Genomic DNA, 22916 nt, shown 5'->3' on the forward strand with positions numbered 1-22916 from the left:
GTAATCACCGCAGAGCGAGGTCACATTGATGGTATGCAACACTCGGGGCCGTTTTCAATTGACTGGGAAAGCCCCTTCTGTCCCTCTAATGCTGCGGTGTGGTGTGAGGATGAACAGCTGCGTCATTTGAAACAGTCATCTGCCACAAAAATCATTTTTAATGTGTAATAAACTGATATCGTGAGACCATATCGTATTTGCCAGTTTTGCTTTTAAAGGGCCACATGCTGCGAAAACCACTGCAAAACTAAATCTTTACAGCAAGAATATGTTGTCGTGTGCCATCCCCGGTCAATCCCCATCACTGACGAAAGCGATAAATCCTGTGTTGCATGCAATAGTCGTCACAATGTCACCAAGTTCACTTAGATGATGAGATTCTGGAGGCAGGACGTTCCTCTGCAGTGGTGTTGTATTTATCTGAGACATGAGCTTCTGTGATGAGATAAGCGAGTGTTGCCTAGTGGTCTTACCTCAGAATCCAAGGGTCAGATCTTTGATCCTGGCAGCCCACTATGTCCTGTTGAGTGTCCTTTTATGGTAAATTCACCGTGTTTATAACCTTGAGCTAATTTTTCTGCAACCAATCGACCGGAGAGCAGCATCCAGTTTTGCCTGAGAACAAAAGAGTAGAACGTCCAAACGTATTCTTTGATCTAGAACGTTAGCTGTGAGAAATCTACTACATGAACACAATTGGCAGTTGGGTTAATAACTTGAATGTCTGCCTTGGTTTTCACCCACAAGTCAGGAGTTCAGTCATAATAAAATTCAGAACATACAACAATGGGACGCTCACGCACACTGTGTTTTCACTTATAGTGATGTAATAACGAGCCAGATCTGTTCGAAAAATCTCCTAAAAAGGGAAAAGCCTTCCCACCATTGTTATTGTGCTGAAAGCCAAACTTCTGGACACGGTGTCTTTGTTTGAGTAGTGTGGACAAAAGGTAGACAATAGATTTACATGTCACATGAGGAAAAGCAGGTATAAATAATGACATTAATGATGTAATTGGATCTCGATGGCTCCGTTCTATTCAGTGACTTGTTCTACCATGACGAGTCAACATGTCTAATCAATTAAGGACTGATTGGCCTCAGGTGTGGAGCACCACTTGGCACACCCAACTGTCATCGGCACAACGTATTGTGTACAACATCACTAACCATCATATACTTAAACAACAAGTAACCATGCATTCTCCAAGAGAGAGTTTTGATATATTATTCGTGTGGTTGGGTTTACGGCTGAGACGCGTTGTGACTGTTGGACTTTTGTTGGATTCAGACTTAAATTAATTCAGACGGTTTGTAAAAAGGATGAAATTCCACTGGCAGCACACGCCGGCATATATCACAGCATTATGAGGTTTAATGGGATTTTGGTTGCCGGCCGCTATCTTACTATTTGTGGATTATTGTTCAGAATGAAACACAAAATGAGATTTTATTGACATAACTTGTTCCTGAGGTCAAAGATGAGAGTGGTAATGAGTTGTTATGACTACAATATCTCACAAAACATTCATTATTTTTGTTATTACAGCTTTAACGCGCACACACACAAGCCAAACATTGTCCCACCCGTCTTTCCTGCTCATGTAAACACGTGTGCAGCCACACACACACACACACACACTATAACAAAGCAGAGTTGACCGAGCGGTCAGGTCTGTTTGTTTACTGTTGTCCTTCCTCTGTGTGCGTGTCGGTGTGTTGCGTTGTCTACTCATTGTGTTATGGGTGACAAACGGCAAACCTCTGTCCCCACGTTGTTGACTCGGGCTCAGCTCCACTGAGAAGAAGGGCGGCGCTGAGCGAGCGAGACGGACATGGATGGAAGAAACGGAGGGATGAAGAGAGAGAGAGATAAATGACAGACAGATGAAGATGTATAGTAGCAGAGAGATATGCTGCTCCTTTCGTCTGACCTGTATGCAGGACTGGGCCTTTATCTTTTACGGGTTTATAGAGCGTGTTTCCCTGGCCTTATCTGAAAGCCCCAGTTTGTACTCACTCATCAATATTTGATTGGAAGTATATCTTGTCCTTCCTCTAGTGCCGAGTGTGCTCATGTGTGCAGATGCAAGCTAATGGAGTTACGTGCAGTAAATACAGTCACGTGGGTACACTTAACATGTGTGCGTGGTTGTGCGTGCAGTGACATATTAGGGCTGCTAATGTAACACAACCAGACTTACTTTCTTCTTATCAATTTATGATTGTTCTGATTTTGATTAATTGCTTAATCGCTTTTGGTCTCAGGGCTTTAGTTGGTGTGTTTGAGTGTCGATTACATCTGTATTTAGTGTTAAAGTGTATCTATGAACGTGTAAACCTCTATTAGTTGCTATGGATTAGTGACCGTGAGACATAATCAAACTTTAGTTCAAAAATGGGACCAAAACAAAGCCATTCAAGGTCAATAACAAAGGCAAAAGCTCAATGAAGAGATAAGTGTTGAGCAAATGCTACACTCTCTTTTCAGGTTAATTTTCATCCGCCCTTCCTGTCTCTACCTTTATCTCCTCTCTTGTGTGTGATGTTCACAGAGAGAGAGAGAGAGAGAGAGAGAGAGAGTGATGCAGACGGAGGGAGAGTAAGTCAGGGTGACACAGACAGGGGTGAGTGAGAGTGAGACAGGAAGCTAATGGGCAGCTTTGGAAGGTAATGGACTGTGGATCCCCTGTGGTCTGATGGTAGTCCCATTCAACCTGTGTACTTTAGGCATTGTCTGCCTCATTGTATATTCAACATCCAGATGCTCCCCGGCCCGGAGTACAGAGCAGCTCTCACAGCCGTCCGTGTAGTGCTGCTGCTTTGTTTCCTCTCACAGATGAATTATTTCAAATGTCAGAATTTCTATGTTACAATTAACCAGTTTAGTTCCATGAATTGAGGTAAACGTGTATACAGACCCACATACTAAACCCTGGTGTGTCATTATAACTGTAAGCATCCTTGAGCTTCTGTGTGTCTCTTGTTGTTTGTACCGTTTGTGTGTTTGTGTTGTAGGTGGCGGCGCATGCATGCGCCGCCATGTGGCTGTGTTTGCAGACGAACAGGTTCGGGTGTTGATGCAGTCAGCTTCCGCTTTTCAGTATCGTATCCTGAATTCTATTCATATTGCGGCTTCGCTGGCCTCTATTTCCTCACCGACGATGCTAATAGGTGAGCGGAGAAGTAGGACGAGGACTTCAAAAGCTGCAGCTCGTTATCGGGAGGCTTTTTCAGCGTTTGCCGTTTAATGCTCTGTATGTATCTTTGTGCGCCAGAGCCACGAGAAGGTGACCAAAAAAAAAAAAAAGGCGCCTTAACTTTGCAGCATTGCAGTTTAGGTTGCAGGCAGCACTAAACCACACCACGGTCTGCAGCACATCCGCACTCTGGTTGCTGTTAGCGCACACAGACACTCTGCACGGAGCTATTTCTGTCTGTTCAGCGTATATCTGATATTGCGGTGAGCCACCAGCTATCTGCTACCTGTGTGCCCATCTCCATAGCTCTGGTGCACTTTTACACTGCTTTGTTTGCTTCCAACAGATTGATTGACGCAGAGCTTTGACTATAGTTAACCCTTTAGTCATCTGCTGTATCAAGCAATTTCTTAACCATAATTGACTCTGTTAAAATTGAACAAGATATGTGTCCTTGGCCTTGCGAGGATGTTATCGATACTTTTCATCGGAACAGATACTGTACGTACATGCTACTAGTCTGTGTGAACGGTTGTAAGCATTATAAGAAATGTGACATGTGTAAGCATTGTGTAGTACTGTGTGTTGCAACAGAGCCTGGCCTTGTTTCTGCGGCGTGAGCTGAAAAGAGCTAAGAACTGCTGGCGTTTCTGCTAAGCGTGTCTTCCAGCACATTTTCGGGGGGGATTTAACTCTAAACTCTTTAGAAGGCTTCCTTTTTGGCGAAACAGCAAAATCTGCTTTGACTGCAGTGGTGGTGGTGGTGGTGGTGGGGGAGGGGAGGGGGGGGGGGGGGGGGGATGTCCTTAATTAGCCCAAACACTACCTCTGCTTCAGCTCAGTAGCTTGAAGCGAGGACGGGGGAGGATGAGAAGAAGTAGACGCACGAGGGGTGAAAAGGGGGCAGCGGAGGGGAATGAAGACGGGAGAGAAGGAAAAGATATAAATCACCACATGAAGTGCAATGGAACTGCTCCTGATGCTGCTGCTTTTGCTGCTGTAACATCATGTGCACACGCCATGTTCTTAGCAGCTGGAAGTCTGCCTTCAACATCTGTAGCACTGTTGCAGTTGTGGGAAAAAAAAAACCCGCTCTCACCGTAGATTGCTGAGAAATCCGTCTGCGTGGTTTGGTCAAATATTGAGCAATAGCTGATTGTGTGTGAGAATGGGCACGTAACCATCGCCCAAGCCAACGGTATGAATTTGACTTTAGTTTACAGCTGTCTCATGTTCTGTGTTGGCCGGCTGCCTTTTCTCTCCCTTTTCTCTCTTCTTTTCGCTCCCTGCACACGTCTTCCCCTCTTTTACTTTGCTTTGTCATTCCATCCACCCTCCAGACGGCCGCAGTTCGACCCTGGTCTCAGTCTGCTGCACAATCATTGGTCCATCTCTTTATTCTCTCCGTCCAACTCTTCATTTACTCTCTCTGTCTGCCGCCCTCTCTTTCACCGATTCTTTCTCTGCTTTGCTTTTATTGTCTCTTCTTCTTTCACTCAGTCTTCCTGCTCTGCTGTCCTCTCTGTCTAACGCTGTTTGTCTCTGAACTTGTCTTCTTCAGTGCTACCATTTTGCTCTTGTCTCTGTCTGTCTCTCTCTCTCTCTCTGTCTATAAATAGCAGTCTCGTGGGCTGGAGGTGTTGGCAGCAGCAACAGCAGCACATGATTCATATTTTAGTTCTGCCTTTTTATTTACCTTCGCTAGTCTCTTGACGAGACCTCTTCTCTCCACACATGAAGGCACCTGGATCATATTCAAATTACTTTCACCCCAGTAAACTCTGTGTGTGTGTGTGTGTGTGTGCTGCATGAATGGAGGCCACGAATAATCATGGCCTCCATTCATCAAGCAGTCTCCTCTTTAAACTCCCACGTAAACTCAGACTCCTCTTGTGCTCGGTGATCAAACGTGGAGTAAACTGGTTGTAGGGAAGCTAGACGTCTGCATGTGAAGCCGGTATCAGCGAGTCATTCTCAACAAGTTCGAGAGAGACGGAGACACATCTGTCAGCGGTGTGTACAGCGGAGAGAAGTCTATTTCTCCTACCTCATTGACGGAAAACACAGACGGTTATATGAAAGAACAATATGGCAGACAAAACTGTTTTAGAAGGAAACAACCTCATCGCTTTGTAGAGACGTGGCAACCTTAATGTGTGACCAAAGTGTGGCTGATCATGTGCACAGTTTGTGTAAAAAGTGCTAATTAAAACATGTGAAATGAATTATTTAATGTTTCATGTTGTATGAATGGACAGACAGACAGAGACGAGCTAACGTGAAAGTGCTGGACGGACTACGCAGGCAGCCACTCTGTCCATTAGAGCATTTAGACTTTCTAAATGAACACATTTTTTAAGCAGTTCAAATGCTACCCCTGTTTTAAGAGGAGTGGTTGCTTTAATGGCTTTCTACCATGCACATGCGTCATGTTAATCCTGCTGTTCTACCAGCTCGTCTGTATTTTCACTGCAGACGGCCTGACTTCATCTTTGCCTTTTTAGTAAATGCTCATAATAGCTGATTTAATATACAGATGGCTTTCACGCTGACTGCAAATACTGTGCACACATTTATGTAAATACATCTGTGCAGTTCCATACATGTGCAAACAGAGAGTAACCGTGCAGCCATTCACATCAATGCATTCATACGCCGACATACCTGAAACACAAGTAGTTAGGTAGGGGGTGTGTGAGGTCAGTGTTTGGGGTCTTAAGGGCGAGAGCCCCTCTGAATGATGATGGGTTAGGAGAGACGGATAGAAGGAGGAAAGGAGAAGAAGGAAAAGGAGAGGAAAGCTCGCCCAACGCATGAATCATGTCCGATGTTCTTTGCTGACTTCACAGGATGTGAGCGTGCAATCTCATAGTCATTTCTGGTAAGTGTGTGTGAGACTAATGATTTTTCTTCATCATTGTTTGACCCTGGGATGAACTGACGAGGCAACCGCTTTGGTTTTCAGTAACATTAAATCATTGGTTCATGTGGGTTCTGCTGAGTTTATCCATGACATCACTATTTAGAGGTTCTGTTTGAAATGGTAGTTCTGGTCGGGCGGTAAAGTTTCAAAATTTAACTCCTTGTCGGGAGTTTGATTCTCTGAGTCCATGATCATTTCTACTACTTCTTCTACTCCCCTTCTGTCATTTCTACTTCTGTCCTCTGTCCTCTTTTTCCTCTTTTTTTCTTCATATACCTTTCCCTCATAGCTGGAGAAATATTGTACTCGATGCACACTAAAACTAAAACATTTGTTTGTGTATACTGTACACTGTACGCTTCCTTCCTTTTAAAGATACTCTCTATTGTTCTACTACCTGGAGTCGCTGTAACCTTTGTTGTTGCGGTCACCACCATGGCAGCTCTTGGCAGAGCCACTGGTTGATGAAATAGATACGCTCGGTATCTGTATCAGTTATTCAACAGATAAACAGACAGTGGCTGACTCAACCCATGCACACCTGAAGTGTTTTTTTTACGAGTGCGTTGGTTATTGATATAGATCTAGATAATAACAGGGCACTGTACGGAGTCACAGTAGCACCTGTCACTGAATCTGTTTCACTGGTACGCGGAGAATGATTTATGAAGATTAGAAATGCACCGTTGCATTGTTAAGCTATCACGTTTGCACGCAATAAACTTCAATATTGCCACATAAAAGTATGACTTATGTTTTTCCGGATGGGGAAGTTGAGCTTGGCCCAAAACCTTACAGGTTCCAGGTTTGATTCTGAGGTCGCACAAATAAGTTTCAGGAAGTAACGATATCACAACATGTATTATTATATAATACAACATGTTCTACGTCTCTAAATAGGCAACAGTTCGTTCCTTGTTGGCGGTACAGTGTAGCTGGAAATGGAAAGGACATACTACTAGGTCAGGGGGGGGGGGGGGGTTCAGACAGCAGAGCAGGCCTAGTTAGATTTCCTGCGGCCGTGATACAGTAAGTGTCGCCTGAAGACCCATTCCTGAGCTGCAGCAGATGTCGCCAAGCCCTGCTCGGACTCCATCTTCTCGTAGCTACAGTAACAAGAGAGCGCGTCTTCTTCCAGGTTTTTAATCGGAGAAACGAACGATTCACTCCGGACACACCGATGCTGCGGCATGTGTGTTGGCACGGCACTTAGTATGGACAGGTGTGGGAAGTCTTTTGAAGTTGTAGCTCTGATAGATCCTATCATCACACACACGCACACACTTCTCTCTTCTCCCCTGGGCTTTTCCCCCCCCAGAAACTGTTTGAACAGGCAGTCGGGCTGGTATACTGTGCGTCATTGTACTGTGTAGTGTGTGTTCGCCTCGTACTCTGCTTCTGCCTCACTCTCAAACTGTCTTAGCTCCTTTCTTCCTGCCTCTGGCTTCTCCCCTGTTGTTCTGACCTCTCATAGACCTCCAGCAGCGTTGTGTGTGTGTGTGCGTGTGTGTGTTCATGTTCATCTCGGGCCAGAAAGCCTAAGCCAGAAAGCCTAGTAGAGGCATTTCTGTTGACATTACTCACTCTTCGTCTGTTTGTGCACCCCCCCCCTATTGGGAATTTGAAGAGGCCTCTTTGGGCTCTGAGAAACTGTGATTGACATTTAGTTTTACTATTTTCTGACATGTTATAGACCAAATGAAAGCTTTAATAATTGCGAAGATAATCAGCAGGATAAACGATAATGAAAATAATCCTCAGTTGCAGCCTACTGGGGTCTGTTGTGATTTCTTGGTGCCGTTATGTAACTTATTAACAGCTCTTTCTTACATAAACAACATTGCCTCTGAGAAACTCCACTGCAACAGCTGCTAAAGCGTTTGTCGCTTACTCGCCTTACTAGGAATTGAAACCCGCAACTTTCACAGCCCGTCTCGTTTTCCCTTCATGCAGTCGTTGCTCTAACGTCTTATTCAGCGACTCCCTGATGTCGTGGTTCATTGTATGGCTATTTTAAGCAGCAATTGTGTTATAACTAAGGCCTATAAATCATATCGTCATCGCTCATTGTTGTCATTGTTCCCAGGAAAGAAAGTTGGACATCTCTTATACCTCCCCTCACATACACGCCTTATTCAGGTGTGAAATAGGTTACAGACACGATGAGTCTACGTTATGGATCACGCGTGTTTGCCCTCTTACTTGCGTGACTTTTTTTTCAGCGACATTGACAGGAGCTCCGCTATTGTGCAGGTCTTTGTAAAGGTAATTGCAGCCAGATGTACTGTGTGATTAATTACGGGGTCTCCTTTCAAAAGGCGACGGAGCTGTACATTGTTGTAAGTATCCAGCTCATAAGAAAAGTCTGCCAACCATCACACTACAGCAGAGACGGCTGATTCAGGAGCTTTGGGTCGGGACGGGTCTCAGGTTGATGTGGATTGAGAGCAGCAGCTAGAGAAATGTTTGTGTTGAGGTCACTTTTGAAACCCTGGAGGCCTAATATGACATATGAAATGTGAAAGGTTGTCTTCGGTACTGCAAGGGACTAATTGGTGCTCAAACTTTCTTAAATATACGATAGCAGCTACTGTACATAATGGGAACAAACCTTTTCAACTCGGAGAACAAACTAATTTCACGCCTAAGAACGACCGATTATTCCCGTCGCTTCCTGAATGAGCCTTTTAATCTTCTCCTTTTCATAAGAATGTCTTTATTAAGACTTGTAATCGGGCCTTGTGGTTATCTCGGTGTAACAGGTTGTTACACAGTGTGTGAATTGGTGTAGTCGTCTCATTAGTGTGGCCTCGTTGTCGTCATTACACTTATATATCCTGAGAATGAAGCTCATTATGAAGTTCTACAATTCAGCTTTTGTCTCAATTTGACAGCTCATTATCTGGGCTGTCCTGCCTCCCACCTCCTCTCATGTCTCCCCCCTCTGAGCCCTCGCCTCCTCAAATCCCTCCTTCAAACATCCCTTTTCTTCCCTCCTTTTTCAGCTCTTGTGCTCTTTTTCCTGATCAGCCAATAACATCTGCTGCTCTGCTCCCATCTGTCCTCCTCCTCCTCCTCCTCCCTGTCGCCTCCTATTTTTACTTTCCCAACACATTTCTCCATTTCTCTCACTTTCACTCTAAAAACTCCCAGTCTGCCCTCCTTCTCTCCAGCTTCTTGTTGCCTCCGTCCACTCCGTTATATCTAATCTTAACTGTGATGCCCAAGTTGTCATCGAGCAGCAGCAACGCTCCCGTCCCGTCCAACATTTTTGTGAAGCAGTGGTTTTCCTCGACAAAGGCAGGGAGCTTCAGACTGACTCGGTCCTTGTGACATTGACAATTCTGTCTCTTAGAGAGGCATTACTGAGACAGAGAGGCACCTCTGCAGTAACCCTACACTGTGTGTGTGTGTGTGTGTGTGCCCATGATGTTCGAACAGTTATTGCATCATAGTGTCACACAATCCGACCCCCATTTCTGCCTCCCTCGTCTCCTCTCCTCTGTCTCCATGCTGTAGTTTGCACAGTTGGCTGGACTTCAGCCATCAAGGAAACCGTCATTGCTATCGAACCACGCTTTGTGGCCGGCACATTCTAGTTTCCTCGAAATGCTCTGGTAAATCTCACTATTCAAAAATTGCGGGCTGTGATTCACTTTGCGTGTGTGTGTTTACGGTGAGAGAGATCTGGCGGAGTTTGGAACATTCTCTGCATTGTGCGTCGTCCCAACAGGAAAGACTTCAGAGGACAAATATGCCCATTTCCTCTTCCTGTAACCTCACTTCCGTCGTCACTTCTGCTCTCACGCCTCCTCTGCTTTCCTCCCCTGTTTTGTCTTTCATGTGTGCACGGTGTCTGCATCTGAATAAACTCCATAATTATACATATGTTTATTGTCTCGGAAGAAAAGGAAATTAAACAAAGTTAGTTTTTTTTTCATCATTTATAACGTAACAGATGTTGACATATATTTTCGTTTGAATACGTCTGCTTCAAATCACATGTGAGTGTCTGAGAAGGAGACATGGAGAAAAAGTATGCGAAAAAAGAAAAACTAGGCTAATGTCTTGTAGCAGGGCCTGCTTTGGCAGTAATGGACTCTCATCTGGAACACATTAACCCCAAAACCTGCATGTAACAAAACCAGTCAGACGAACCCACAGAGAAACGCACACACACACGTACATGTGGCTGCTGGACCTCTCTGGAACCCGTCCAGTCGTCTGTCACAGATTATTCCATTTTCTAGCGCACGGCTCTATCGGTAGCCTGTATCTGTTTAAACTTCTCTGATTACCACGTCAGAGCTGCAGACCTGAATCAGTTACTAACCAGCTGCAGAGGAAATATAGGCCACTGTGAGAAGGAGGGAAAGGACAGAAGACGGGAGCACTGAAGGAGATATGGAGGGGAACCAGGGTTGCTGTCTTATACGTTTGATGTTTTAACTTGTTTGTTCTGGAATCTTTAATTTGTCTCCCTCTTTTTAAAATCACTTACCGTATTTTCCGCACTATAAGGCGCACTTAAAAGCCTTTAATTTTCTCAAAAAACGACAGTGCGCCTTGTAATCCGGAGCGCCTTATATATGGATCAATTGGTTAATTGGTTGATCCATACTGGTTGTACACGGCGCTCTGTCAAAATGTTTCAGTACGACTGGTAAACTACAAAGCTGCACCGCGGTAAACACCGGTACTGTGCTTACTCCTAGTCCAACACCACTTGTGTGTATAAAGACCCCAAAATGGCACCTTTCAAGAGACACGCTTACGACGCTATTCTATTCTATGCGCCTTATAATCCGGTGCGCCCTATATATAAAAACAGTTCTAAAATAGGCCATTCATTGAAGGTGCGCCTTATAATCCGGTGCGCTTTATAGTGCGGAAAATACGGTAATTGTCACTCTCTCTCATATCTCTTTCCACTCTCCTCTTCTCTTGCCATGAGCTAATCCTCCCTTTTATGTTTATTGTATAGATGGGACTTGTAGAGTTTTGTGTGTTTTTTGTGTGTGTGTGAGATATTTCTCTTCAGGGTTTTTTGTTAATCCGTTGACAACCTCAGAGGCTCGTGGAGGAGTAGCGCACACAAACACTAACGCACATCGGAGACGCAGTGAATGTAGTATTCATGGAGTCGGTGTGTGTTTGTGCCAAAGCAACACTGTGTACATGTAAACAGACGGTTGGCTACTCTCTATAACGTGGTCGTTATGATGACGGAGCATAAATGTTGACCACTTTAAATGTTCCTCACGCACTTTTTTTTAAAATTTTGCATGCTTTTACTCTCCTCTCTGTTTGTGACCTAAAAAAACTACTTTTTATGTCAAAACAGTTTTAAACAATGCTGTGTTTCCTGCCACCGATTGTCAATCAGTAGAATAGCAGCAAGCGGCGATGTGTTGTCCTTCACCAGCTTGTTGGCTCTGTCACCTCCTCATGTCTCTGATCGGCTCCACCTCCTTAACTACTGCCCCCCCCCCCCAAAACTCTGTGAACCAAGTTTGTGACTTCCAGCTGATAACTCCAGTCGAGCACCCGTATACTCTGCAGCAGTGTACTGGGAACACGGAGTGCTGTTACTTGATTGGATGTTGATGGCTGTTGATGATCTTTAAAGGGAAACCTGAGGAGTTCAGCCTGGGCGTTAATAGCGTGGGCCTTGATTTAATGGAGTGTAAAGGGATAGTGCTCTGAAGTTATGTAATAGTTTTTATCTGGGACTCTCTTGCACCGGCCTGACCCACTGTCGGATCATCGGTTACTGTAACGGTGTCGGGACGTCATGGACACCCTGTGGAATCCAGGGAGACGTGCACGGAAGAAGCACACGCCGCGTAGCAACAGGCACACGTGGATGAACCCGGTAGCATCTGTTGGTGTTTTAGTGGGCCTTAGAAGGGACTTTATCCATGATCCTCCCCCCCCCCCTACAGTATATGCGATGCAGAAAGAGTTGCTTCCTTGTGTTGTCGCTGTTTTTCATGTAATGTCGTGGAAGTGAAAAAAAAAAGATTCAAAGATCTGAGCAGTAGACATTTTAAAATGGATCATGTTAATAGAGGCAGATGGGCCTACGCTATATTAAGACTGCAACCTTTTACACACTACCCCCTCCTCCCCACACACTCACACAAAAAAAAACATAGTAATGCGCTGCACATAGAAATACAACTGCTTTATTCACACTTGACAAACATGACACACGAGCTGATTCAGCCCCGATTGGCCTCCTCTGCAAAAATGGTCAAATTCTTCGAAGTTAAAAGACTTTTGGGAGCCTCAGGGCAGGCAGGGTTGCTGATATGTGACAGCCATTTCTTTCCAATGTCATGTTTCAAATGTATCTTCGTTACATTTCAAGGAGCATTTTACAGCCCGATCGATCAATGTAGATGCTACTTTTTTTTATTTATTTCAAACCGGCATTTAGAATAAATGTTTCGTTGCATATCCATAAGAATGTTTCTCTTTCTTGGCGTTTTTTCTTCCTTATTCTGACAGATGAGATTTTCTTTTCTTGTAGAAATATCCCGAGCTTCCATTTTCCCTTTTTCTCTCACAAACACATTCTATCCAAGTCAGACCCCTCCAAGCCTATTACTCCTGATAATCTTCCTGAAATACTAATGTCATAATGAAGCCTTTTAATGTGACCAACCCTGTGGTAACCCGTTGACCGTGAAAACTTTGGATCCTTGGTTTCTTCACATAACTTTATTAGATCTTTGTTTCCTGTTGGTGCGACAAAGGGGGCCATTGTTGGTCGCTAATCATTTCAATCAAACCACAACCCGTGAATAGAGCTTTATTACAGTCCTGGATACAAACAGGTTGGCTCAGCTGATTGAGGATTTGGGGATTACATTGGTTTAGAGACGGGCACACAGACGTGTTTTAACTAAGAACTACTGTGAACTATAGAAGCCTGGCATGTCATCACTTTTGCTCATGGCATTTCCCTGCTGTTAGGGATTAACACTTTTGAGGGGAAGTTCCACTCATTATCCTCAGATTTCCTTTGGATCGACACGACTGGATCAAGTGGCTGAGCTGAAGGGTGTAATGTGGGAGAGAGGGACGGCTTTTGAAATGCATCCTGCTTGCGTTGTAGAGGAATCCCGTGAATGGGAAAGAGAGGAGAGTAACAGGAGTTAGGAAAGGAAGGGAGGAGAGTAACAGGAGTTAGGAAAGGAAGAGAGGAGAGGAGTGGAAAAAAAAGAGATGAGCGAGGAGGAGGGGAGATGAGGCGTGACCAGCACAGCAGAGAGTAATGACTGCATTGGCACATGGTGTGTGTGTGTTGCACAGTGAGATGAGACAATAGGGTGCACAGTGAGCGGCAGGCTGAGATGGCACCTATTGTTAACGCACATGAGTACACAACATGCGCGCACACACACACACATTGAGGTTGTTATTGAACCCATCCTGATGAATGGGTTTGTTTGTTGTGCCTGTTACGAATCAGACAAAGAAGAAAAAATGATCAATAAGTCCCTCCCACAGAAGAGTGACACTTAATCACATGTAGTTCTTTAAGGAATTTATACACGTTTATTATTTTGTGTTTTGTCACTGTATATGATTAACATATCTCCAAAGGAAATGCATAAGGAAAGCCAAAGTGTATGTATCTCACTACATTTACTACAGAAACAACCGATATTCAGCCACAGCTATAGGTCAGATTACAACACTCACACACACACACACACATGGCCCTGGTTACTGCAATATGTAGAGTGGTGATTGATGGGAAACCAAAAACCACCTAAATAGGACGAAAGAAGAAGGATGAGGAGGGAGGGGTGGGGATGATGGAGAGACAAAGAGCGAAGCGAGGCAGTCGCAACGAGAAACAAGAAGGGGGAGAAAGAGGACGAGAAGATGAAGCAAACACATGGGGGGTGTGGGAGGAGGCTGTGAACAAGTGAACTCAAATCTCTGTTTCCTTCGGTTTGCTGAAATGTCTGTATCAGTGATGAGGTCAGTCTCCATCACTTTCTCTCCCCCTCTGACTTTTGCTGGAACTTATTCATCCTCTTTTCAATCATTCTTATTCAGAACAGATGCCCTCTCCCCTCTCCCCCTCTGTCTCCCTCCCGCCCTCATATGCTGGCTAACCATAACAAGCTGTGGTAAAGGTCTTGGAGAGGTTGTGGTTTTTGTGTCTTTTTCATGCACATGTTTATGAGGTGTGTGTGTGTGTGTGCGTGCTGCAGGGGGTTTGTGGTTCTTTGCAGGAGAGTATTTCCAGAGTGTGGGGGGTCTGAGAGACACTTCTGGCTTCATACCAATGGAACACACTGGACACACACACACACACACACACACACACACACACCACCACCACCCCTACATGTGCCCCCATCCGCCGCCACTGTAGGTCTTTACTGCATATAGAAACAACTCGGCTCATTCACTCAACCGACAGGCTTAATGTGATCAAGATTTACAGCTACAGAGCGGCATTCTTCAATATTTGGGTCAGGACTCAAAAGGTTAATCAGAGGAACATCGAAGTGGGTCGGCAGCACATTCTGGAGAAACTGGGACGAGAAGTTTATAGTTGAGTTGGGTTTCTAAGAAGGGTTTCATCATTATGGCAAATAAAAGAATAGTATGCTGCCAGTTGTTTGCTGTGTGTTGGAATAATAACTTTTAAGGTGAAACTATGAGATCTTGCATGTTTTGTGCAGTAATTCTTAAAGCATCTGCAGCTCGTCTTAATAAAACCCTCCCACTCATACTCATAATTGTATTGTTCAGGGTGCAGCTGCAGACTTTGGACAGAGTCTCTTCTTCATCATCTGCTTTAGAACCATATGATCTCTAAATGCTTAAGTTTAAACACTGAGATATTCAACACCTGACTGGCAGCATCGTGAACTCTAATTTCCTCGTATTTTAAAACCTACTTGGCTCAACTATTGGTCAACATGACAAATAACTTTGTGAATTTCCCACTGCTGAGGTTGTCAAAACAGTTTCTTCTTCTTTTCTGGATTTGCTTCTCTTATGTAAACACAAATTGCTGTTTTATAAAGGAAACAGACAAATCATGTATGCAGTCATGTATGCTATGTTTAGGCTTCCACTGTCCCCAGGAGAGATGAGGAACTTGGCACAACTTCCTTTGAGAAACTACACAGAAAATAACCATACAATAGTATTTGTTGTAGTACAGTGTAGCACTAGCTCACCATGTCTGTGTTTAAAGTCAGCATTTTCTGGCACTCGCAGTATTGTCTTCTGTTGCAACCTCCGTCCATCTGGCGCTGCGAGTGCTCCGCGCTCGCTGGGGTGCAACGAGCCCAGAGAAGACGAGAGCAGACGATCACCGAGTGCAAAAGCCCAGTGGGATGTCCAGACTAGACCAGTTGATCAGAGGGTATACGCTTTCAGCTTCTCTGCAGGAAGCTGCATTAATGCCGATATTCTGTTTCTGCCTCCTGTCTGGCTGCCTCGTTGTGCATGTGGGTGTACGTGTGCCTGTGTGCGTGTATGTGTGTCCTCAGTTGGCTGTTACACAACAGAAATGGGGCAGTCAGACATGAAGCTGTCACTCGTGCAGCGATGTAGAGGACGCTTCTTTCAAGTCCTCGGATAGGCGAGAGGAGGATAGCGAGAGTGCTCAGAGAGTGAGAAGTCCTTGTGTTGTTTGTGCAGATAAGAGCCTGCAGAGGTGTGTGTGTGTGTGTGTGTGTGTGTGTGTGTGTGTGTGTGTGTGTGTGAGAAATAGAGAGAGGCTCGGGTGGAGAGCGAGAGGGTATTTTTGAGTCGGACAAACTCAAGTCTCATGATGTTTTGCAGCTCGGAGCAGAACAGAAGGGATGGAGAGAAAGAAAACACTCACTCAACAGACAGAGAGACTTGTGCACACGGATCAGATTTATTTCTTAAATACTCAAAAAGCTGCTAACATTTTTTTTTTTAGATATGCATTTACTGCCTCCTACAAGGCCTCTACTGTATAGCAGCGTACCCATTTATCCACTAGAATGGAGAAGCATTAATAATGGATTAGGAAGCCCCCTTAGACTTGCTGTCTGCTCTCCCCCGCTCACAACTATGGAGACACACACTCAGAGAGAGAGAGACGAGTACAGCGAGAGAGAGATGGAGAGAAGTAATCTTCTAGTGCCCCGAGGGAGGAGTCTAGCACTGATATTGGTGGTCAGGGTCTCTCCTAAGTGCTGCTGGGAAACGGAGCGTTGGCTTCCAGTCAGTCAGGTGGCAGACGGCTATGGTCATGTGACCACCCAGAGCGTCACGTGAGAAACAGAATGGGCAGCGCGGTTTGGTGAGCACATGCACGGATGTTTGTGTGTGTCCGTTGCTAATGGGCCATCATCAGGGAAGTGGTTGCTGCGGGATGAAGGGATAAGCTGTTATGGGCCATGACACACACGCACACGCACACACACACATTAATGCACTTAAAACATACCGAAGCTTTCAGATTCTCTCTTCTCTTTCTCGCTCTGTTTCTCTCTCTCTCTGTCTCTCTCTTTCTCTCTCTCCCCCCCCCCCCCTCTGTCATATGATATAGATGAGGCCCCATGTTATCCAATGTGACAACATGAGCTCATCACCTCAGAGATTGTCCTAATCTCTGAAGCAGCTCACAAGGTTTTCTAAAAGCTTTACATCATTAAAAAGACGTGACCTGGCGGAATCTCCCGTGGTTTGTGGTGTGGATGTTGACTGATTGTTTAGATGCCCACTCGATAGTACCACCACTGTATACCGCAGTATTGTGGGATTCGGTGGCACTGTAGCTTTAAACACGACGATTGATTGATGCTGAGCTTCGTCTCGGATGGTTTGCGCTAATGCGCTGGATGCTTTTTTTTTTTTAATGCCATATTCAAATTAAGTACGCAAATCAAACAATACGATGCTGACAAAACAAAAAGACAAAACAGTTGAATTGGATGCAAGGGGCCCCTCATTGGACCTCTATTTAAAACTGGTTGCTGTGGTGATAATCCTGATAATGTTGCCAGGAGTAGGAGTCAAACCTCCAACGTCTGCTCTTGCGTCACCTTAAAAGAAATCCAGTTGCTTCTTTAAATGAAATATAAAACGCTGCGGCTGCGGTCTCACTCTGTGTTTTCAGTTATTCTGTCGTCTATATTTAGAACAAACAGTCTTTGTGTCAATCCTGCTGCTCTGCTGCCTGTGATTGTCTGCAGCATTGTCTCGTCTTTCATCCTCTGAAAGGGTCACAGACATCATTAAACCTTCCGGATGTGTGTCATTAGTTCCTCTGAAAACACAAACTTCTGTTTGTTCCAGGTTAATTGGAACATCTCCTTCATATTTTTCCCACATGTGGTGGAACCTACTTGTAACTACAGGTTATCCCGTGAAGACTTTTGCGTAGATAAATTGATAATTGAATGTCACAGAGGACGTTGCAACCATATTTGGGCTTACATCCTTTGAGTGTTGAGGTGTTGTCACCTTATTTTGTCGTTGTCAGCTGGCAGCACTGATTTTGTTTATTTTCGGGGCTGCGATGTGCTGAATGTGTCGACTACGGTTAGACACAGAGCTGGTGAGGAAACGCAGTCAGACAACGCAAATAAGCACACACACACACACACACACACACTGAAACGGATACACAAGCACAAAGTGATGCCTACAGCAAAATAGTAATTTTGTACAAACTGATGTGTAAAGAAATACACAGGCTAGACACAGTTGAACGCATTACTTTATACATGTTGATGCACACACACACACTTCTTTACAAGGCCACACTGCACTTCACATCTATGTTTATTGAGGTATCGGTGCTAGAGCTGGAATGCCCATTAAACTCCGTCTGTGTTTGTAAGAAGCTGGTCGTCCACAGGATGGAAGAATGTCCGCCGTAACTTGTTTTAGTCGCACTGTGTGGCTCCGACCACTAGTGACTCCCTTAAAGCTCGCCGTGAATGTTATAGACCACGATTCACATCCAAGCAACACAAATATGAAGCACACAGGAAGTAGCAGCTTGTACCCGAGTGTTTCAGGAGGGAATTGTGAGTGTTTATTGGTGGGAAGCCAGCGAGGGATCATTCACATAGAGGGCAGAGGAACGCCTGGTACACATTCCTGGTGATGCTGCTCACTGGCAGGTGAAAAGAAGCAGCCGGCAACACCAAAGCTTATATTACATAACTGATATTCTGTCATAAAATAAATCGGTGACAAGTTAAGCAAAGATGCAAATCCACTGGTTCCAGCCTCTCAAATGTGACTACAGTATACAGTAGACGTCACGCGTGTGAGTTAATGTTGGAGTTATCACAGTAAAGGGGAATAAATGCAAAGTAAATTTAAAAACAGACTAATAGTTTACTTAACTTGCTTTGCCTCCTGCGGTAAGTCAAACCAGTTTATTCATAAATCACTTTTGTCACCATGTACCTCTAATACAGTCTCACTCTATCGGAGGTTTGTGGCTTCTTTGAGTTAAGATGAAAGGAAACCGTCTGCTGTTTTAACCCTTTCCACATCCTTCTCTATATGGCACCATTTTCTGAGAGCACCTGCGTTCATATTTCACCTGCATTTGTATTCTGGCAGCATGTTTAGATGGCGTTTGATGTTTTGTAAGCATTCCTCCTGTGCTCTCTCTTCTCTACCTAACTTGTTTATTTCCCTCTGTTGATTAGCTTTCCTCTCCACCCCTCTTCCAGCTTAATTTGATTTTAATCTCACTCACTCTTTGTTTGGGTAAATGCCCTCTAGATTTTCCGATGAACAATATTTCTTAGTTGTTGTTGTTTTTTTGTATCTGTGCTTGACTTATTTTCCTCTTCTGTCTCGTGTGCAGGATCGCAAGCTGTCCAAGTCTGAGCGCCAGCGCTTCAAAGAGGAGGCCGGGATGTTGAAGGGTCTCCAGCATCCTAACATTGTCCGCTTCTATGACTCCTGGGAGGGACCGTGCAAAGGAAAGAAATGTATTGTTCTGGTCACGGAGCTCATGACATCTGGCACACTTAAAACGTGAGTTCATGAGAGATAACATTACGTTTCCAAAATGTTAGTTTAGTGACCGTGGGAGTAAAAGATGTCCAAACGTAACTTATTGGCATGAAAAACAAAGACTCGTGGTGCCTTTGAAGTATTCAGTTCATGAATTTGCAAGTAATATGCACAAACACGTGCACACATACCTGTTTTTCCTTTTGCTTCTGAAGCGCACCGTCATTACAGATGATGACTCACTTCCAGCTTTTTGTTGAAATGTAGAAATTACACACACACACACACCTGTTGCCTCCTCTTCCCTGTCGAAACAATACTTCTCTATTTTTGACTTCAAACAGCCTGCGGTGTCGTCAGCACATCACCTCCCAGCCGGAGTTCAGTGCTGAGAGCAGCTGTTAGTGGGTCAGCTAGCGTGTCTGACTCATTACATGTGCAGTATAGTATGCGTCTGTGTTATTTACAGTGTATATGTGTCAGACTGAGTGCCCGTCAATGCATGTATGGAAAAACAATGGACCCAATATGTTGGGAAAGCTCAGGAATCACGGGGAGACTCCTTTCTCTGTGTGCGGCACGCTTTATATCTGTGGGCCGTCTGCCCTCCCCTCCCCTAAATTCACAGGAGTATTGACGCACTTGTGGCTGTCATTGTCCAGGCCGCGCCCGCATGCCGGTCTCTCTGCTGTACAGAATAGATGTGTGTCTGTGAATGCGAATGTGATTGTTGAGCTCCTGACACAATAAAAGGCTAAATGTGAGGCTTGTGGCGCATGGCGTGCCCCACGCGGTGCATCGTGGGACATCGGCCCACCTGCCAGCTGCTGCTTCTGCTGCAGATTCCTCTCATTCCTGACAGAGAGACAGACAGAGGGAGAGAAACCAAATGAGGCATGTGGGGAGGGGGGGAGGGGGAGGGCAGACAGGGGGAGACGTGGATGGATGACCAGACTGAGTTTTATCCTAAATCATAGAAAGAGGGAGACAGGAAGTCAAACGGTCTGAGAAGCAGATCGTGAGACAGTCGGCTAAAGAGGCAGATAAACGCACAAATAGTCAAATTAAAAAGTGGAAATCCAGTTTAAAGGCAGAGTGACAAACCAATGAACCACCTGTGACCACAGAGGGTATTAATCCAGCAGCACAGCACTACCAAGGACAGTAGCACCCTCCACTGGAAGACTGCTTCATAACTTCAACAAATGCAGGCGTCCTGCATCTATCCAGCATGTTTCACACATAACAGTTAATCAAAGATATATATTTCTTGACTTTTCAGTTCAAAAGCAGGAAATATGAATTAATAACAGAGAGGTTTTTATTAATTTACTTTTCAGACAAGACCTTGGACAAAATGAGTCACCGGAATGCAAAAACAAAGTTAAGTAGGGCATGTACTGTACAATAGTTTACAATTCCCTACCACCGTGAACAATCACATTGTACTTTATACATCAAGTACCTAATATTCAGGATCCACCTGACGATTAATCTGCTGATTGTATTGTTTGGTTAATAAAATAGTGAGAAATGTATGAACAGGATCGAGGCTGCACAGGGATTTGGCTGCCATCCAAATGAAGACTCGGAAAGGAGAGGAACTGTTGTGTGTGTGTGTGTGTGTTGAAGTGGTGGAAAAAAGAAGTAGGGATGGTGAGAGGGAGGACTGATAGGAAAGGGAGGGCGATGGTGAGAATGGAAATACTGACCAGCATGGGTTCAGGGTATTAGAGGCCCCTTATCTACAGTATGTGTGTCCGTGTGTGTGTGTCTGTGTGTGCGCAATTGCTTATCTGTTCATGCATGCACAAGTACCGTATGTACTGTTCACATACTGTATATCTATGTATATCTGCACATTTCTCACAGTGCAAAGATGTATCTATGCATTTAGTTATGCGTGTTGAAAAGAGAGCGCGGTTGAGTGATTGTGTGTTGGAGAGATGCTTTGTGCAGTGTCACTCAAGCAGCGCAAGCCACATGGTTTACCTTCTCTGTCAACACTGTTCCGACTTCAGAAAGCGAGACATAGAAAGCGGAGGAGACAGGCGAGGCAGAGGAGGGCAGGTAGGTAAAGGGGAGGAAGGTGCAGACTGAGGAAGAGGAGACCAGAGCGCTGTTTCTGAACAGATATGTGAGAAGTTGAAATAAAAGCGAGAGATGGGGATGAATGTGAGGAAGAGGCATTTGTAAGGTTTTAATGTGAACGCTCAAGTTATGCAGATGTACATTTTGATTTATGGTCACTTTAAAAACTCCCCAAAAGATAATCTTTCTGTCTGTGTTCAGTGCCCTGAAGGCAAACGTATGTGAATCGAGCCAGATGTCTAATAAATTCCTCTGCGTAACCTCTGAAGATATAGAGGAACGGTGAGAGCATGTGGTCATACTCTGTGGCTGGTATGGAACTGACTGACTGTGAATTTGAATATTGTTAATGCTGACGTTCACAGTTGACTGTACCTGGTGGGCCAGTAATCCTGATCAAGCTAGAGTTCATCGCAGGCCAAGGACAGAAGAGCGGACACAATGCATGTTGATTATTTTGATTCCACTGGTCAGCAGAGATGCTGCCTGCCGGCCTGGTTGTCATTCAGTGGCCTCTGTTGTGAAGGGTATGTTACGTAGCATGCTGCTGCTCCTGCAACAAGGAGAGACGAATTCAAATGAGGTTTAAAGAGTTAAAAAGGAGTCTTTTAGACCTCGGTTCAGTCAGCTGCCGGCTATTCACTTGGACCATTGTTTGAGCTGTGTGAAATAAGCTCGGACATTGAATTAAATGCAGTGAATAGATTAAAGCAGTGGTTCCCAAAGTGGGGGTCGCGACCCCTAGGGGGGGCGCGGTGGTACTACAGGGGGGTCGCGGCTTCATCACCAACCCACACACACAGACGCACACATACACCGGTAAAACAATATAAAATAACCGACGTGACATGCACTGTGTTCCAACCACGCCACCAGAGCGGCTCATGTCACAGACCGACTGTGGCAAAACCAGCGAGAGCGAGAGCGAGCGCGCGCGAGCGAGAGAGCGAGCGCGCGCCCGAGCGAGAGAGCGCGAACGAGCGAGGGAGAGAGAGAGAATGAACTGAGAGTAGCTATCTCCAACCAGCAACCCCGCTTTGACAAAATCCTTAAAGCAAAGCAAGCCCACACCAGTCACTGATTGATATATATGAATAGGAATATACATAGGAATATGATCACAAAATAATATGGTCCATGTAGACCTGCACACCTTGTTCATAATTGTGTTATTTTATTGTTTGAGAAAACCTGCTGTTCAATGTGAGGAAATACAGTATATGTTGTTTGCACTTTGTTTGAAATTAAGTTAATTGTATTTACAAATTATTTTATATATTTTTTATTTTATATATATTTTATTATTGCTATTTTTTTCCCAGTTAAACAAACTGAAGAATAAACTGTGAAGTGATATGTACTTATTTTAGAAAGAAATAAAAATATTTTATACAGTTCATGCATTATAATGCAATTCATTAAAAACCAAGAAAAATTTGGGGTCGGGTTGCGGGGGGGGGGGGGTCGTCCAATGTTCCTATATCATCAAAGGGGGTCTTGACAGAAAAAGTTTGAGAACCACTGGATTAAAGGATGAGATGATTTTGAGCTCAAAGTGCTTAAACAAATAACAACAATTAGCTCAAATCAAATTATTCTGCCCGCTGTGATGCTGGGAGATTAGCACATACCAAGCAGAGGTCCGGGCTAAGCCCCGAGTCCTCAAGTCCTTGGAAGAGATGAGTTGTTGTTTTCTTTCTTTC

The 22916-nt window shown here is 44.6% G+C and overlaps 1 protein-coding gene across 2 annotated transcripts in view; it reads left to right on the top strand.

Annotated features, from left to right (window-relative positions):
* The window catches only part of wnk1b (WNK lysine deficient protein kinase 1b), a 77588-nt gene that overhangs the window by 14297 nt on the left and 40375 nt on the right, over nucleotides 1-22916 (top strand). For both annotated transcript variants that reach the window (XM_076111370.1, XM_076111371.1), the window contains exon 3: nucleotides 18971-19143. In XM_076111370.1, the coding sequence (XP_075967485.1) occupies nucleotides 18971-19143 (173 nt within the window). The remainder of the gene's footprint in view (nucleotides 1-18970; nucleotides 19144-22916) is intronic.

This window comes from Anarhichas minor, unplaced genomic scaffold (genome assembly GCF_050575085.1).
Source record: "Anarhichas minor isolate MPS153535 unplaced genomic scaffold, ASM5057508v1 ptg000045l, whole genome shotgun sequence".
Taxonomy (NCBI): domain Eukaryota; kingdom Metazoa; phylum Chordata; class Actinopteri; order Perciformes; family Anarhichadidae; genus Anarhichas; species Anarhichas minor.